Source organism: Diaporthe batatas (assembly GCF_019321695.1).
Source record: "Diaporthe batatas strain CRI 302-4 chromosome Unknown Contig00008, whole genome shotgun sequence".
Lineage (NCBI taxonomy): Eukaryota > Fungi > Ascomycota > Sordariomycetes > Diaporthales > Diaporthaceae > Diaporthe > Diaporthe batatas.
The window spans coordinates 1,986,550-2,006,140 of NW_025408555.1; the positions used below are offsets into that span (position 1 = coordinate 1,986,550).

General features: G+C 18.7%; 1 protein-coding gene across 1 annotated transcript; it reads left to right on the forward strand.

Annotated features, from left to right (window-relative positions):
* Nucleotides 1-2,086: 2,086 nt before the first annotated feature.
* KVR01_007513 (uncharacterized protein) lies at nucleotides 2,087-3,901 on the forward strand (the record flags this gene model as incomplete). The annotated part of the gene is made up of 5 exons (XM_044792216.1): nucleotides 2,087-2,353; nucleotides 2,434-3,077; nucleotides 3,154-3,527; nucleotides 3,606-3,814; nucleotides 3,875-3,901. The coding sequence occupies 5 exons, from the start codon at nucleotides 2,087-2,089 to the stop codon at nucleotides 3,899-3,901; spliced, it is 1,521 nt and encodes a 506-aa protein (XP_044643766.1).
* Between the last annotated feature and the right edge of the window lie 15,690 nt (nucleotides 3,902-19,591).

The following is a 19,591-nucleotide window of genomic DNA, read 5'->3' on the forward strand; positions in this document are numbered from 1 at the left end:
AGCGGCAACCCTGTGTGAATATGCTGTATTCTGCTTGGGAAATGTATAGAGCTAGGCCGCGGCTTCAGATGCCCAATAATTCTCTAGATCTCTCAAAAAAGCCCATCTGAGAGCTTTTCCCCAGCCTCGCTCTTTCCAATCATTCAGATCTGCAGGAAAGTGAGGCACTCCATCCCTGACAGTGGAATCATGTGCGATGATGACAAACACATCGTCGCGGCTATCAAGCTCCTGTAATTTAGCCTTCGTCTTATTGGCAAGAGGAATGTCCAGGCCAAACGTCATGTCATACAGCGAGTCGTCTTCCTTTCGGCCTCGGCTCTGCTGAAGTGCCGGCCATGACTTTGTCACATCCAGAGCTGGGCCCGCCCCTGGGCAGCAAGGGTGAGGTGATATATGCGCAGGCATTGGCAGCTGGCTAGAAGGTCTAAAGATGCCGGCATAGTGGCAGACGTCTCCACCGAGGAGTATGAACGTTGGCTGGCTGCACGTCGTCCTCGCGAGACCACATAAATGTCCGACGGCGTGACCTGGGCTGTCCAAAAGATAGAAGGAGCCGTCGCCAAAGTAATCGAACGCTCTGAACCGTCCAATTTTGAGGGAATCAGGTCCGTCGAAATTTATCTCTCTCAGCTCCCGGCCTCTGCTTTAGTGGTCAACAACACCGCACATAGCACTGCCACTATGATATGGACGTACTCGTAGTCAGATTCTTGTATGGGTGATTTCGGATTAGCTGGAGCCCCAGGAAGCATTGCCTCCTTGAAGCCAGGCCCGACCACAAGAGCCGTAGCCGCGGGGAACGATGAAGGGTCGCCGATGTGGTCCCAATGCCAGTGACTATTTCCACATCAGCCATCGATCACTCTCATGCAACGTGGCTTGGTCCGTACCTCCAAATGACAGCTTCGACATCATCTCCTTTCACACCTCCCTCCTCGAGAATTTCGACCACATTCTTCTGAACCTGGATATCGTATCCCGTTGTAGGGATGTACTCCGCTATGCTTGGAGCATAATTGCCATAATCCTTTCGGATTCCCAGGTCCCAAACGAGGTTCCGTCCATTCGGATGTTGTAGAAGGAAGCACAATGATGGCGACGTTTTGAAAGTTGTCAGCCCTGGGACTGGCGGTGCCATGAAGCGGTGTAGCTGTGCTGGACCAAAGTTCGCCGCATTGATAAGCTTCACGGTGATGGCTACGTCCCCGGCGGGGAGGTTCACGGAAGTCGCCATTGTCTTCGCCCACAGGTTGTCTGCCAGCACGCGCTTGCCAACTGTCTGAGACGGATCTAGAACGAGGGTCTGACTCGGAAACTTTCGTGTTCAGCCCAAGCTTACATGCTGACATTGATAGGTTCCCAGTCTCGGTGTGACTATGAGTCTCGGAACCTTCCGAGCAGTTGGCGAGGGACACCGGCACGCCGGCCTTGGCCTCGGCTACAACGGCATGTCCGTTTTGGATGGATTTCCTACGGCGGGCTCCTAGTGTAGGGCGGTCACTGTTGGTGAACCTTAATTCGGTGGCTACCTGTACCCCGCTTCCATATAGCTAATCGAAAGCGATTTTAAATAGTTATAATTAAATTCTATGGATTTATAACGTTAATAAAATACTAATACTTCATAAAAACATTTATAATTCTAAAAACGTCTAACATTTAATTATATCTCCTTTATAACTTAATGATTTTTCACCTTAGTATAAGTGTTGAGTGTATAGATATTCTTTGGTTAATGTACTTGTATCTCAATACTTAGGACTTACCTAAAGAGAAATAAGCGGGATATAGTACAACGCTCTAATAGCACCATACTAGCGGCAATCAGGGATTCATGGTCCTGTCATTGCCGTTGCAGTATGCCCAGCTTGCCCAGGTGAGCTTGGCCCCTGGCCTTGCATCCAATTCTGCGACCCTAAATACCATCTCTCCTTGAAGATACATCAACGGCGATCCAATCCGTAGCGCTCATTCCTTGCTCATATCAAAGATCCGCGGAGCTGGCTGTGAGACAATATCAATTGATCGATAACGCTGCATCACACCCTGCGCGTGCTCCGGCTCCCCCCCAATCGGTGTCAACATGGACGACCAGACGAAACGGCTCTCGGTTGAACACCACGAATCTATTGGCAGGCCGTCGGACGAAAATCCCCCAAAGAGCCTGAAAGCAGTCAATACCATCGAGGGCGATGAAGCGCTTAAAGTCTTGCAAGCCTACTCCGGAGAGCAAGAATGGACGGATAAGGAGGAGGCCAGCCTGCGGAGGAAACTGGACTGGAGGCTCATGCCAGTCTTGTGCGCGACCTATGGGCTGCTCTATTACGACAAGGCAATGTTGTCCCAAGCGGTATGCATCATGTCGTATCAGCAGGGGTGGTACACAACTTGCCGAAGGCTGACATTTTTTGTTTCCTCTTGTGACGGCAGGCCCTATTTGGTATCATCGACGACCTAGGCCTCGACGTCGGCAACCGCTATTCCATGACCGCCTCGATCTTCTACCTCGGATTCATTGTCGGCGCCTACCCAACCATGTACCTCGCCCAGCGATATCCTATCGAACGTGTCGCCTCTGGAACTGTTATCCTCTGGGGTCTCTGTCTGGTGTTGACCGTCATCTGCAGGAACTACCAGGACATCTATGCGGAGCGATTCTTCCTGGGAGCCCTGGAGAGCGGCATCAGCCCCATGTTCATGCTCATCGTCGGCTCCTTCTACAAGAAAAACGAGCAAGCCATGCGGATGGGAATATGGTACTCGTGTACCGGCTATGTCAGCTGCATCTCGCCTCTAATCAACTACGGTTTCGGGTCTATCAAGAATAATGCGAGTACGTGGCGGTACATGTACTACTTTGCCGGTGGAATGACTATAGTATGGGGATTTACCCTGTATTTTGTCCTCCTGCCAGATCCTGTGAGGGCGAAAGGCTTCGAAGAGAGGGAGCGGTACATCATGGTCGCTCGGCTGCGCACCAACAACAGCGGCGTGAGGAACACGCACTTCAAGGGCAGCCAGGCGGTAGAATTGGCGACGGATCCAAAGTTCTGGTTGATGTTCTCGATCGCCTTGCTATCCATGATTGCAAATGTAAGTGCTGCAATGATCCGGCCGGTTCAATTGAATTGTGATAAGCTGACATTCAAGCCAGGCTCCCATCTCGACCTTTACGCCCATCATCATCCGAGGCTTCGGGTTCAGCGGACTCAACGCCCTGCTCCTGGTGATCCCCATCGGGTTCTACGCCGGAAGCGTGCAGCTCCTGATGCCATTCTTGGCATACAAGTTCAACAATATCCGGGCGTACCTCTACGTGGTGGCACAGGCGCTGACGGTCGCTGCTGCGATCATGCTCTGGCAGGTGCCGCTCTCAGCCAGAGGGGCGCTGCTGTTCGCGTGCATCCTGCTGCCGTCAACTGGTGGCGGGTACGCCGTGCTCATGGGCCAATCGCTGGCAAACACTGCTGGATACACAAAACGATCCCTTTCCTCTTCCGGCTTGTACATTGGGTATTGCTTAGGTGAGTTTTCACGACATCATGATTGGCAGAGACTGAGAATATTGAAGCGTCTTGATGCTGATTGATTTGGTATTACAGGCAATTTCTTCGGACCTCTTGCATTCCACGTCAGTGATGCTCCAAGGTACCCCAAAGGCTTCATCGTGGTTGTTGTCACGGCCATAGCAGCGGGCGTCGGCATCATGCTCTACCGCTTGCTGTGCGTGTGGCACAACCGCAAGCGCGACGAGTCAGGCATCATGGAGGGCTTCGAGCACGCCTACGAGGACGACGTTACAGATATGAAGGTGGGTCTTCCCTTTCCGCCTTTTGCTTTTGCGAACCAACTGCTGACACGGCCCCCCCAGAACCCGCAATTCCGGTACATCCTGTAGCCAGTCAGTTATCACACTAGTTGATGGGGAGCTGTCCCGGGAGGCGGGGCGCGTGACGTTGGGTCTGCGCGTGGCGTTCAAACCAAGCCGAAAGGAGAAAACCGAGCCGTTGGGCCCCATACTACCCCATGTTTTACCCCGTACCCCGTATCCAACCCCCACACTTTACTCCATACTTGAATACGTGGTGGTTATTCCAGCCCTTTTAGTGCGGGGTTATCACCCGAGTAACCCATAGGTAACAAGTTAGTACCTAAATAAACCCTTTTTATAATAGCCTCTTTCTCTAACCCCCTCCTACCCATAAAATAGAAAAAAAAATTTTTACCCTTTTCTTTTTAATTAATAATAAACTATTATTAAATTAAATTAAAAATATAAAAAAAAAATATTTATTTATTTAAAGATAAAAAATAATAATTAAATTATATAATAAATATTATAATTAATCTACCTTTAAATTATTATTTTTATTTTTATTATAACTAAATATTTAAGCTTTATATTTACTTTTAATTTAAATTTATAATAACTATTTATTTATAATTAACTTTATTTAAATAACTTTAATATATTTAATATTAAAGAGAATTTTAACTTTTATATTTTAAATATTAAAATAGTATTACTTTAAATAATTAAAATAGAAATTATATTATTTTATAAAAGTATTAAAAAAGATAGCCTTTAAAAAATATATTATTCCTTTTTTATAAAATAATAATTAAATATATTATTTTAATTATTTATAATAAATTTTAAGCTTTATTTATTTATAATTTAATTATTAAATTAATATTTAAAATATATTTAATAAATATAATAGCTTAAAATATATATAACTTTAATCTTTTATTTATAATATAAAACTTAATAATAATAAAACTATTTAATTTATTATTTAAAAAATAATAATAAATAAAGTAAAATAAAAATAATAACTTTATTTATATAAATAAATTATAAAAAATAGTATTTTATTATTATAAAGATATATAGTAAAACTAATAGAAAAATAAGATTTATAATTAGCTCTTTTAAAAGAAGAATTCTCCTTTTTATAATATTTAATTAGAATTTAATTATAATAATTTAAAATAGTTAATTTAATTAATTTCTAATATTTTTATAAATTTAAAAATAAAGTTAAATATAAAGTAAATAAAATACTTTTATTTTAAATAAAATAAATTAAATAATTATTTATATTAATAATTAAATAATTTAAAAGTTTATAAATAATTAATTTACTTTATTAGATAATAATTTAAATTAAAAGTTTATTAAATATATAATTAATACTTTATAATATTTCTTATTTTTATAGTTTTTCTACTTTTATAATTTTTAAACTATTATATAAGAAATATTCTATCTTTTTTATTTATTTACTTTAAAATATAGTTATTATTTAATCTATTTAATTTATTAATATAATAATTAATTTTTATATTAAAAATATATATAATAAATATATTATTAATTTCTTTTTTATTTTAAAATTAATCTAACTTTTATATTTTCTTAAAGTTTTTATTTTTAAACTATTTATTTATTAAATTTTTAAAGGTTTTTATAAAAGTAGTAAAATAGAGGAAGGTTATTATTATATAATTTATTTTAAGTATAATTTAGTTTTATAAAGTTAATAATAATAATATATTTATATTATTATTATTATTATTATTAACTTTTATATAATAATTCTTTTATTAAAGTAGTAATAGAAATAGTTATAATAATAAAGATAGTAATAATATTTCTATTAGGTTTATAATTACTTTATATAATTTTTATTTTTTTAATTAATATAAATAATTATAATTATTATTATAATAATTTTATATTATTTTAATAGTTTTATTATTAAATAAGATTTATATATATATTTTTATTTTAATTTAAAGTATATATTCAAAATAATTTTATATTTTAATATAATTAAATCTTTTATTTTATTTATAATTTTCTTTATTTTTATATTAATTTATTTTATTAAAAGTAATATAATATAAATCTTTAATTATAATAGGTATTACTTTTTAACTATAATTAATTAAATCTTTTAGATAGGTTAATATATATTTATTTAACCTTTTAGTAAATATAGCCTACTTTTTAAAGGTAAAAATAAATTTTAAAAATAGGGTATTTAAAGAATTTCTTTTAAAAGATTAAATTTTAAAGGAATATATTCTAAAGCTATAAAAGTAACTCTATAATAATACTTATTAAGAAATAGATAGTATTAAATATACTAATTCCTATAATTATTTATTCTTTTACTATTATTAAGTCTAATAAATAAGCTTTAATTAAACTTAATAATAAAGTTTATTTAATAAAGTTATTTTAATATATTTAATAATATATATTCTAATATATTATAAATTAAAATTTATAAAGTTATATATAAAGTTTAAAGTAAAAATAAAAGATAATAATTAAATATAGTATTATAATTTTAATAATTAATTTAATAAGTTAAGGCTTTAAGGATATCTTTATTATTTATATTTAAAATAATTAAAATATATAAAATATATAAAATTAAACTAACTTTAATATTAATTTTATTATATATAATTTTATAATACTTATTAAACTATATATTAGAGATTATTATAGTTAATCTTTTAAAGTATTATAAATAATTTTAATTTAATATTAATAATAAAGATTAATAAAGTTTAGAAACTTCTTTATATTTTATTTTATTTATTATTTATAAAAGAATTAAAAGTTAGTTAATTAATAGTATAAATAAAGAAATCTTTATATTATAGTATAATATTATATTATATTTTTAAATTAATTAATTTTATTTTAATTTATTATAAGAATAAAGGTTTATAGTTAGTTATTAGTTTAATTTAAATCTTTTTAAAAGTTTAATATAAAAAAGTTTATTAATTTAAAACCCTTTAATTATTTAAATAAAAGTATATAATTATTTAATAAAAGTTAACTATTACCTTTAAATAAATTATTAAAAACTTCCTTCCTATTAAATATAATTACTATATAATATAAATAATATTAAAAATCTAATTTAAAATATATTTATTTTTAATAAATTTAATAATTTAATTAATATTAATATTCTTTTATTAATAAAAATACCCCTATAAAGTATTTTCTATATCCTTTAAATAATAATATTATATAGATAAAATATTAAATTAATACTATAAATAATCTATATTATATATAATTAAGTAATAATAATATTATATTACTTTATTATATTATAAAAAAGTAAAATAAAGTATAATATTTATATTAATAGTTTTAAAAACTATTAAACTTTAAAATTAAGTATATTTATATTATTATTATAATTAAGTTAATATTTTTATTTAATAAATTTAAATTTAAACTTAAACTTTAATTAAGGTAATAATACTTAAAGATAATAAAGATAACTCTAAGTATAATATTTAAATCTATTTACTTTAATACTTTTTTAACCTACTTTTACTCTTAGGTTTATATAGAATAACTATTTTAATTATAAATAATAAAAGCTTTTATTATTAATAATATTTATTAATAATAACTTTTACTTTTTATTACTCTTTATAATTTATAAGTTAATTAAATAATATAAATAAAAACTTTAATTTTTATATTATATTTAAATATAAGTAATATAAAAGATATTAATTATAGATCCTTTTATATAGGTTAAAACTTAAAATAATATAACTTATTATTTATTTAACTTATTTAAAAGTATATATCTTTTAATATTTATTAATATAATACTTTATATTTAAATTAAATATTTATTATACTTAATTTTAAATATTTATTAAAGCTTTTATTCTTTAAAGATTAAATATTATTAATTTTAAGCTTTTATTTTATAATTATAAATTAATAAATTATTTAAAAATTAAATAGTTTAATTATTTATAAAAGTATAATTATTTTTAAAAGAGAATTAACTTTTAGGGTATATAGATTTAATATAGTCCCTAAGTTAATTATAATACTATTTATTATTATAAAGTATAGTATAGGTAATATAAAATATATCTATTAGTGGATAATATATCTATATTATTTTATTTAAAGGTATTATATTATTTATAATTTATTTTAAAGTTTATAATATATAATTTTTATTTTATTAATATAATAAAGGTAAAAGGAATAAATAGTATATATTATATATATAGAGTATAAAATATTAATATAGATATAGTTTTATAAATTATATATTATTAATATATAGAAAAAGGAGATTATTATAATATAAAGTTTTAAAATAAGAAGGATAAAAGAGTATATTAAGGATTATTATATTATATTATAATTAACTTATTTATTTATTAATTAAATAAAATAAATTTATATTTAAAATATATTTAAAGGTATAATAAATAATTAATTAATAAAATTAATTAAAAATAGTATAATAAAGGTTAAGGTAAAGATTTTATTTAGCTTAAAGTTAAATAGATATTTACTTAATTAATAAGATTTATATTATATAAGTTTATCTATTTAAAATAGTTTATTAATAAAAATAAAAAGAAGTTATATAAAAGAGTTTTTATACTTTATAGTATAAATAAAATAATTAAGATTAAAGGATCTATATAATTAATATTAAAAATATAAATAAATATTTATTAAATTAGTTTTATTAGTTAATATTAAAGGGTATAAATAAATTAAAATTAATTCTTTTAGTTAATATTAAAGAGTATAGATAGGTAAAAATTAGTTTTTAATTAATATTAAAGAGTATTAAGGTAATAAAGTTTAGATTTTAACTTTTTATTTTTATTATTATTTAGAATATATTTAAGAATATTTTAAAATAGGTTTATTAATTAATTAATAAGTTAATATTTATATAGAGTAGTTAAAAGATATTATAATATTAGTCTTTAATTTATTATTATTTTCTTTTAGGTTATTATTACTTTTATATTATTATTATTTAATTAAATTAAAAATAAAATTATTATTTAAATTTAAATATTATATTAAATTTATTTTTAAAAGTAAAATATTTATTTACTTTTAAATATTAATATTACTATAAGTATTATTATAAATAATATATATTTTATTTTATATTAGCTATTTTAAAAGTCTACCCTTATAATACTTAAAGTAGGTTAAAGGAAGTATTATTTTAAGGTTAAATATTATATTTAAGATTTTTATTTAAACTTTAAATAAGTTTTTATTTTAATTTTAAGGAATAAGTTAATAAAAGGTTATAAAAATAGCTAAATATATATAAACTTTTAAAAATAAAGTTTTAAATATATTAAAATAGGTATATTTTTAAATTAAATAGTTAAATAATTAGCTTTAAAGTATATAAAGGATTTTATAATTTAAAAGCTTATAAAAAATAAAGTATTTAGGTATAATTTATTAAACTTAAGTATAATATTTAAAGTTTAAACCTTTTAAAATAGGTATAATATTTTAAAAGTTATATATTATATTATTAATAGTTAAGATTATTTAAATAATAAATTTAATTTATTTTAAATAAATAATAATTTAAATATTATTTAAACTTATTATAGTTTTATAATATTTATACTTAAATATTAAAGTTATAAAAGTAATAAAGATTAAGATTAACTATATTTATTATAATATTTAATAAAAGTATATTAATATTAAAATTAGATTATTAAATATATTAAAATACTAACTTTTAAATTATTATTATATTAATATAAATAAATAATATATTTAAAAATACTTTTATAATAATAAATAATACTTTAAAATAGATATATATTAATTAGTTAAACTTTATATAGAGTAGGATTAATATTAATAGATATAAAGGGTATAAATTAAGTTAATATTAATTAATATTAACTTTAACTTAAAATAAAGATTTAAGCTTATAGGTAAGATAAGATTATTAGTATTAATTAATACTAATTAAGGATTAAGAAAGGTTATAATATAGTTAGTATTAATTAGTATTAATTAAAAATTAAAGAGGGTAAACTTATAATTACTATTAGGGGTATTAATTATAATTAGTATTTTTTATACTTTTAATATAGTAGTAATATAATTCTAGAATATAAATATTAATAAGGAGTAAGTTAAGATATAATTAAGAATAGTTTTATATTTAATTAAAATAAAATTATAAAATTATTATTAAGCTTAAATAGCTATAAATATAATAGATTAAAGTTATTAATATTTTATATAATAGCCTTAGTATATATAAATTTAAATATTAAAAGACTTTAAAAGTATAATATATTTTAATTTACTTTTAAATATTCTAGTAATTATTTACCTTTTAAGGTTAATAAATTTATTTAAAATAATATTATCTAATATTTATATAACTATATTCTTTTAATTATAGTTATTATATTTAAGAAATTTATAAAGGTTATATTTAAAATTTAAAGAAGGTTAATATTTAGATTATTACTTTCTTTCTTTCTACCTACTTCTATTATAATAGTCTAAACTTTAATATTATATAATAAAGTAATAATTATTAATTAAAGGTTAATAGATTTTAAGAATATAATAAAATTTTAAAAGTAATTATTTATAAATTTATTAATTATAGATTTTAATATAATATAGTTTAAAGTATATATCTTAATATAATAGAAGGGGATATTATTTTAAAGGTTTATATATTAAGGTAAGCTATTATTATAATTAGGAAGTTATAGAATAATATTTATACTTTAATATATATTAATATACCTTAATATACCCTTAATAATATCTTAATTATAAGTATTTTTATTTTTAATATTATATATTTAATTAATAAATAATAAGTACTATTACTTTTACTTTTTTAATAAAGGTTTATATAAGTTTATATTTATAGGCTTTTAATATAGCTTTAAGTAGGCTATAAAGGAAGTTAATTTCCTTATTAACTTTATTATTTATATTAAGATTTATAAATAGATCTATATTCTTTTAAAATAGACTATTTAATTTATAATAATTTATAACTTAATTAATAGTTAGTATAATGAATATTAGTATTAAAGTTAAAGGGTTTTACTTTTTATTAGTTTAATTTTAATAGGATATTTTAATAAGGAGCTAGAGTAACTATAAGAAGCTAGTATAGGGGTTTTTAATATATTAGTATTTATTAACTATTATATATTAAAAAAAGAAACTTTAGAGAAAGTTTAGGAGGTTAAACTTAGAGAGGAATTTTACTATTTTATTAACTTCTTTTTATTATTATTAATATATTTAGTTAAACTATTATTTAATATATACTTTTAATTAATTATATTTATTTTATATTAATAATATAATAGGCTTTAATAGTTTAGTTATAGATTTTATATTTTTATTATTAAAAATAAATTTAATTAAATTATTATTATTATTATTAATAGGCTTACCTTTATTTTTATTTTTTAAAGGTAGATAGTAAAAGGTTAATTTAATAGTCTATTTTTAATAGTATTAATAGATAAGTAGTTATTAATTATAACCTTATAGATAAGTTTTATATATTTTAAATTAAGGGTTAGGAAATTATTATAGGTATTAAACTCTTATAGGTTAAATATATAAGGTACTTTTTAGTTTAATAAAAGTAATAGTTAGTATTTTTAAGTAAATAGTAGCTTATTATATTATATAATTAAAGTTAAAGCTTTTATATATTTTATTAATTAGTTAAGTTAGTTAATTTTAAGTTAAGGGTAGTTAATACTAAATAATATAGACTTATTTATTTTAAATTAGTATTTATTAATATTAACTATTATTATATTAATTAGTTTTATTATACTTTAATATTTATTTATAAGGTCTTCCTTTACTTTATAGTAATTTTTATTTTATTATTAATTATTTAATAGTTATAATTACTTTTTATAATATAGAGTTATAATTAATATTATTAATAGAACTATAATAAATTTATAAATAGAAAATACTATTAAAAAGTATTTATTAATTTTATTAAAGTATTATTTAATTATATTAATAAAAGTAAGGATTATTATAAATATAATAAGTAATAAGTTAGTCTTATTATATTTAAAGAGGCTTTTTTATAATCTTTACTAAATATAAATTAAAAGAGATTTTATAACCTATTATAAATACTATTATCTTTTCTATACTAACTTTATTAATAAAAGTATATCTTTAAAAATACTTTACTTTATTTTATATATTATAATAATATCTATTAGATATTAATAATAATAGTAATAATTTATAAAATAGGGGATAAAAGTTAGTATTAATTAATACTAATTAAAGAAGAATAAAAGTTAATATTAATTAATATTAATTAAGGATTAAGGAGGGTTATAATATAGTTAATATTAATTAATACTAATTAAGGATTAAAGAAAATAAACTAATTAACTATTTAATTAAATTTAAAGTTATACTTATTAGAGTTAATAAACTAACTATTAAAAATATTATAATAATTAATTTATAAGTTAATATACTTATTATCTTCTTTTATTTTAAGTTAAAATATATTTAGTTTTTAAATACCTTAAGGAAGTTTATGTTAATAAGTATATAATATAGAATAAGGGCTAATATAGTATAATACTACTTAAAGTTTTCCTAAAATTAGTTATTAAAGCTTTAACTATTTATTAATTAAATACTCTTTTAAGTATTAAATTAATTATATTACTCTTTTACTCTAATTAAACTATATATATTTTAATATATTATTAATTTAATAAAAGGCTTAAAATTTATATAGGATATTTATACTTTTAGAGATAATAATAATTAATTATTAAAAGAAACTATATATATAAAGCTTTAAAATAATAATTAGAATTATTTTATAATTAATAAAGAGGAGTTACTTTATAGAGTTAAGTGCTTTATAATAGCTATTAGATTTAATACTATATCATAGGTGATTTTTAGTGAAATTATAGTTTTTAATAATATTATATTACCTATTCTATTTTATATACTCCTTATATTATAGGGGTTAGTTTTATTATATTAAAAGTAAATATTTTAAATATTTACTATATACTTTAAGTATTTATTATAACTATTTATAAATTTATTATAAATTTATAATAAACTATTATTTAATAATAAATTTACTATAAATTAATTATTTATTATACTTTATAATAAATTTTAGACTTTATATTTAATACACCTTTAAACTAATATATTATAATAGGCTAGACTTTAACTATCTTTTACTATTTTTATTTATACTTTATAAGATTTTCTAATAGATTTTAATTTTTATTAATAATTAATATCTTTTAGGTTTAACTATTAAAGAAATCTATTCTATTTTTAGCTAATAATACCTTAGTTAATTTATCTACTATTATTTAAGTTAATAAAGTATATTTTATATTAATAGTATTTTTAGATTTTTATTATAACTAATAGTTATAAATATTTATATATTATAATTTTATTTTAAGTTAGGTAATTTTAAAATTTATTAGGTTTATAATTTATATATTATTATATTTAATTTTAACTTTTTTTATTTAAGTTTATTAATAGTTCTATAAGAAGTCTATTTATAAATAATATTTTTACTACTTATATTAAAATAAAAACTTCTATTTTAATTATTAATATTATAACTATATTTTATTTATTAGCTCTCTATTTAATTATTCTTTTAAATAGCTTTATTATAAATACTTAAAACTTTTTAATTAATAGTATTATTAGTAAAGAATAAATTACTTATTATTATAAGATTATTTATATCTATAAAGTAGAAAGTAAAGTATTTAATATCTTTAAAATAGAGGAGCACTCTATCTATAATATTATAATATTTTTAACTTAAATTTATAAGAAATTATATAAATTTTAATATAGTAAATATAATATCTAATTTAATAAATATTATAATAAATAATATAGATTTAATTTTTATTAATATAAATTAACTTTAATAAGTTTTATAATATTAATTTATAATTTTAGTTTTTAACTATTATAAAGACCTTATAGAAAAATTTTATTTATTAATTATTTTAATAATCTTTTCTATATATATAATTTAAACTAACTAAATTTAATAATTTAAATAATCTCTATAAATCTTTATATTTAGAAACTATTAAATTAAATCCTTTTACTAATTTTATACTTTTTTAAAATTATTAAATAAGTTTATTAATTTATTTTTATTAATTTTTAATATATTATAATAATATTATTAATATAAAAAAGATTAAAATACTATTCTTTTATAATAATAAGGCTTATATAATACTTATTAGTATTTAAGTTTAATAAATATTTTATAAATTCCTTTTACTATAATAATAGTAAGATTTATAATTTATATAATACTTTATTAAATATTAAAATAATACCTTTTTCTTATAATTATAAGGTATTCTTATAAAAATATTCTAATTAATTAAAATATAAATAAATATATTTATTATATTATATTAAATTAATTTAAAATTAAATTTAATAATAATAATAATTAATATATAAAATAACTATCCTATTAAAGTTATAATATAAATTTTTATATTTATCTTTATATTTATTAATTCCTTTAATAATAAACTATATTTTATACTTTTAAAAATATTATATTTATTAAATTTATAAATATATATTTATATATAATTTAGAATTTACTTTCTTATTATATAGAAATCTTTTTAAATTTTAATTTAGAATTTTATTTTAATATAACTTTATAAATAATTAACTTTAATTTACTTAAATAGATTATTAAATAAATAGTTTATTAAGTCTTTATATTATTTTAATAACTTTAAGAGTTATTATTTTAATATCTTTACTCTTTAATATAAATATCTTTTAATCTAAACTTTATTAAGAATATTATTATCTAACTTTATTATAAGTATTATCTTTATTTTAATTATAAATATAGTTTATTATAATAAATTTATTAAAGATTTAATAGTTAATAAGATTTTTCTTTATCTAACTATATTTATATAATATATATTAAAAATACTAATAATAATAATTAAGATAATATAGAGAGTAATATAAATTTAATATTTATATAAAGGTTATTTTATTAATTTATTTTAGACTATATATTTTCTACTTCCTTTATATCTTTTTCTAAATCTCTTCTTTATTAGATCCTTTTAAGCTTTTAGTTTTAAAAAAGTTTTTCCTTTTAATTTTAATATTTTATTATTATTTAAAAGTATATTTCTCTTTATTTACTTTATTAATTATTTAATATTTATAATAAAAGTTTATTAATAAAATCTTTTAATTATTATTAAATATTTAATACTTATTAAAGATTATATCTTATATATTAATTATCTTTTAATAAAAAAATTTATATTTAATAAATATTTAATAATTAATATCTTATAAAATAGTTAATTTAAGTTTATAGTTTTAAATATTAATATTTTTCTTTTTAAATTAAGTATTTATAATTATTATATAGGTTTTATAGTTAAATACTTTTAAATAAATTTAATTAAATTTTAAATTAAACTTTAAAATTCTTTATTTTTAATAATAATAAAAAGAATTAATAATATAATATCTATTAGTTTAGATTATAAAATAGTATTTAATTATTAAAATAGATAGTTATTTATCTAATTTTTAATTAAAAGAAAGTTAAGAGTTTTAAACTTATTTATAAAGCTTATATCTTCTATTTAATTATACTCTTTAAGTACTTTACTCCACTATTCTATATTTATATATTAAGTATAAAGGGTTTAATTTTAATATATTTTAACTTAAAATAGTTTTTAATAGTTTATTTTTAATTAAATATTTTATTATTATATTTAATAATTTTAACTTTTATATTATATTAAAGTTTTATTATTTTAAAAAGATTTAAATATTTTAAGTATTATATTACTATTTTAGTTTATTATATAATAATTTTATATATATTTAAAGACACTATATATAAATAGGAGTTATAAATTATAACTATAAATCTTTAATTTATAATTATAAAAGTTTAATACTATTCTTTTACTTTTTATTTAAAGATCTCTCTTAATAAGTAATAAATTTATCTTATAATCTTAGTTAAAGTATATATTTTATATTTAATTATTATTAGTTTATAAATTTATACTCTTTAAAATATTTATTAAATATTTTAATACTTTAAATTTAAAATATTTAAGTTATTTATACTATAAAAGGGTTTTATTTATTAATAGTTTTCTTTTAATAAATATTATATATTTCTTTCTTTAAGTATTAACTATAGTTTTTAGTTTATAAATTAGGTATTTAATAATATATTATTTATAAATATTTATAAGTTTATAAAGGATTATTTTATTTTATTTTTAATATAGTTAAATTTACTTTATTTTCTTAAAAATACTTTTTTAAAGTTATCTTAAAGATATTAATATAATTAAGATCTTTAAATATAGAGTAATATTTTCTATTTATAAGATAGATTTTTAATATAGATTAATATTATACTATATATTATAATAAAGAGTTATTAATTATTTATTTATAAATAATTATTATATATAATTAGTTTTAAATTAAATAGTTTTTATAATTATTTATAATTAATATTATATTTATTAAGTTTAATATAATTAAATATTTTAAAAGTATTCTTCTATATTTATAATAAAAATTTTTTATTTTTATATTAATTATATAGTATTTTAAGAGTTATTTTTAACTTTTTAATTAATTTTTTTAGAAGGTTATAGTATTTTTAATTTAAATTTTAACTTTAGGTTTTTATAGTTTAAATTTTTATTTATAAGTTTATATTATTTTTAAAGGTTTTATATATCTTTTTTAATAGTTTTATTTTTTAAAGCCTTTAAAAGCTTTTTAGGAAGATATAATAGTAATTTATAAGGGTATAGTTTTTAGTATATACTTTATATAAATTAGTGGGTTCTTTTATTTTAAATTAACTATATTTTTAGTTTATATAGGATTTATATAGTTTATTTATATTTTATTAATTAGGATTTTTTTAATAATATAAATATTCTTTTATTATTATAGTCTTTTAAGTTATTATAAATAATTATTTATACTCTCATTATAGTTTTTATAAGTTTATTTTATATATTTAAAGTTTATAACTCTTTTTAAAAGGTTTTTAATATTATAATATATAAAGTTTTTATTTATAATTTTCTATTCTTATATTTACTTAAATATAGTTATTTATATTAGTAATATTTTTATAAAGTTTATAATAAGTTATAAATTTAAATAATAGGTTATTTTATTTTATAATTCTTTATTAAGTAGCTTTTATTATAATAGTTTTCTATTAGTTTACTTAAAATATAGTATTTTTAGACTTTATAGTAGTTTAAAAATATTTTTATATATATTTTTATTTTAATATATTATTTAACTATAATTATTTATATTTTTATTATAAATTTTTATATTATTTTTAAAGGAGTTTTTAAAATATAATATATTAATTTATATATTAAATTAATAGTTTATATTACTTATTTTTAAGTTTTAAATTATAATTTATTTTTTATATTTTAATTTAAATTATTTATATCTTTATAAGTTTAAATTATAAAGTTTAAAATTAGTATTAATAAAATTAAATATTTATTATTAACTTTATTATTTTTTAAATAATTTTAGCTTTTTAATATTATTATTAAATTTATTAATAATTTAGGAAATAATGCTTTTATAATTATAATAGTTTTTATATATTTTTATAATTAAAGGTTAGTTTTTATAGCTTTAAAAGGAGGTTTATTTAGTAATTAATATAGTTTTTAAGTTTATAAGTTTTAATTTAAAAGAAACCTTTAGTTCTAATTATTTTATTTTTATTTTTATAAATATTATATTTTAGGTTTTTATTAATTTTATTAGCTATATTAATTAATTTAAAATAATAAAATTTTTAATTATTAAATTTAATACTATATTATAAGTAATTTTTAATAAAATTATAGTTTTAATAATATTATATTATTTATTTTATTTTATATACTCTTTATATTATAAGGGTTAGTTTTATTATATTAAAGAGTAGATACTTTAAATATTTACTATATACTTTAAGTATTTATTATAGTTATTTATAAATCTATTATAAATTTATAGTGAATTATTATTTAATAATAAATTTATTATAAATTAGTTATTTACTATACTTTTATAGTAAATCTTAGACTTTATATTTAATAGTAGTTATTAAATACTCTATTTATTATTATTTTAATAATATTATTATATTAAGCTATATAAAATATATAAATAGTATAGTATTATAGTTTATTATTTAATTTATTAATAAAAATAAATAAAAACTTAATTAAATAGTTTTTAATTATTTACTTTTATATTTTTTTAAATATTAATAATTTTTTATAAAGTTTATAATACTTTATTATATTAAGTTTTAATTATAATATTTTTAAATTATTTTTATAATATATTATTTATAATATTTTTAATTTATTTTAATATAGTTTTTAATACTTTTATTATTTATAATTAGTATTTTAATATTATTAATTACTTTCTTTTAATATAAATATAATTATTCTTTTATATTAATATATATATATATAATAAATTATTATATTATAAAATAAATTATTAAAAAAACTATATAAATAATTTAAATTTAAAAACTTATATTTATAATATTTAATATTAATATTATTTATATAAATTTTAATAAAATAATAAATAAGGTATTTTAATATTATTATATTAATTATTATATTTAAATTAATTATCTTTTAGAGTTTCTTTTAAAATTATTATTTTAAATTAAATATAATAATTAATTAAGGTTATTAATTATAATTTATAAAATATTATATTTATTAAATATTATAAAGTTTATAATAAAGTTAATTAATTATTAATCTATTTTAATTTAAATAATAGAATAGTTTTAAAATTTAATTATTTTAATTTAATAAAAAAGTTAAAAACTTTATTATTATTATTTAAATTAACTTTAAACTTTATTTACTTTAATAAAAGAAGTTAAAAGTAGTTAATATTAAAAATATTAAATTAAGTAATTTTAATAAATAATTAAAATATAAAAGTTAATATTAATTAATATTAATTTAAACTTTAAAAATAAATAATAACCTTTTAAAATAATAATAAATAAAAAATTAATATTAATTAATATTAATTAGTTTTAAAATATATAATAATTCTTTTAAAATAAAATAATAATAGATAAAGTATTTCTTTTTTAATAAAGTTTATATTATTTAATATTAATTATTTTTAACTTTTAATTAATAAACTTATTAAAATAAGTTATATATTAATAAATATATTTAACTTTAAATAAAGTAAAATTTTATTAAAAGTTTAATTTTTATTTTTTATAATAAATAAATAATATAAAAAACTTTTTATATTTTTATTAATAAAGTTTTATTTTTTAATTTTTTAATATAAATTTATAACTTTTAAATTAATAATATTTAATAAGTTAAATTTAAATTTATTTTATTATTTTAAATAAAAAGTTATTTATTTTTATTTATAATTTTATAAAGAGAAAGTATTTATAATTTATAAATAAATTATAATAAATATATTAAATATTTATTTTTAAAAGTTTAAAAATTAAATCTTTACTTTAATATTTAAAACTTTTAGAAATTTATTAAAGTTTAATATTATAATAAAATAATTAAATTATTATTTATATTTAGAAAATTA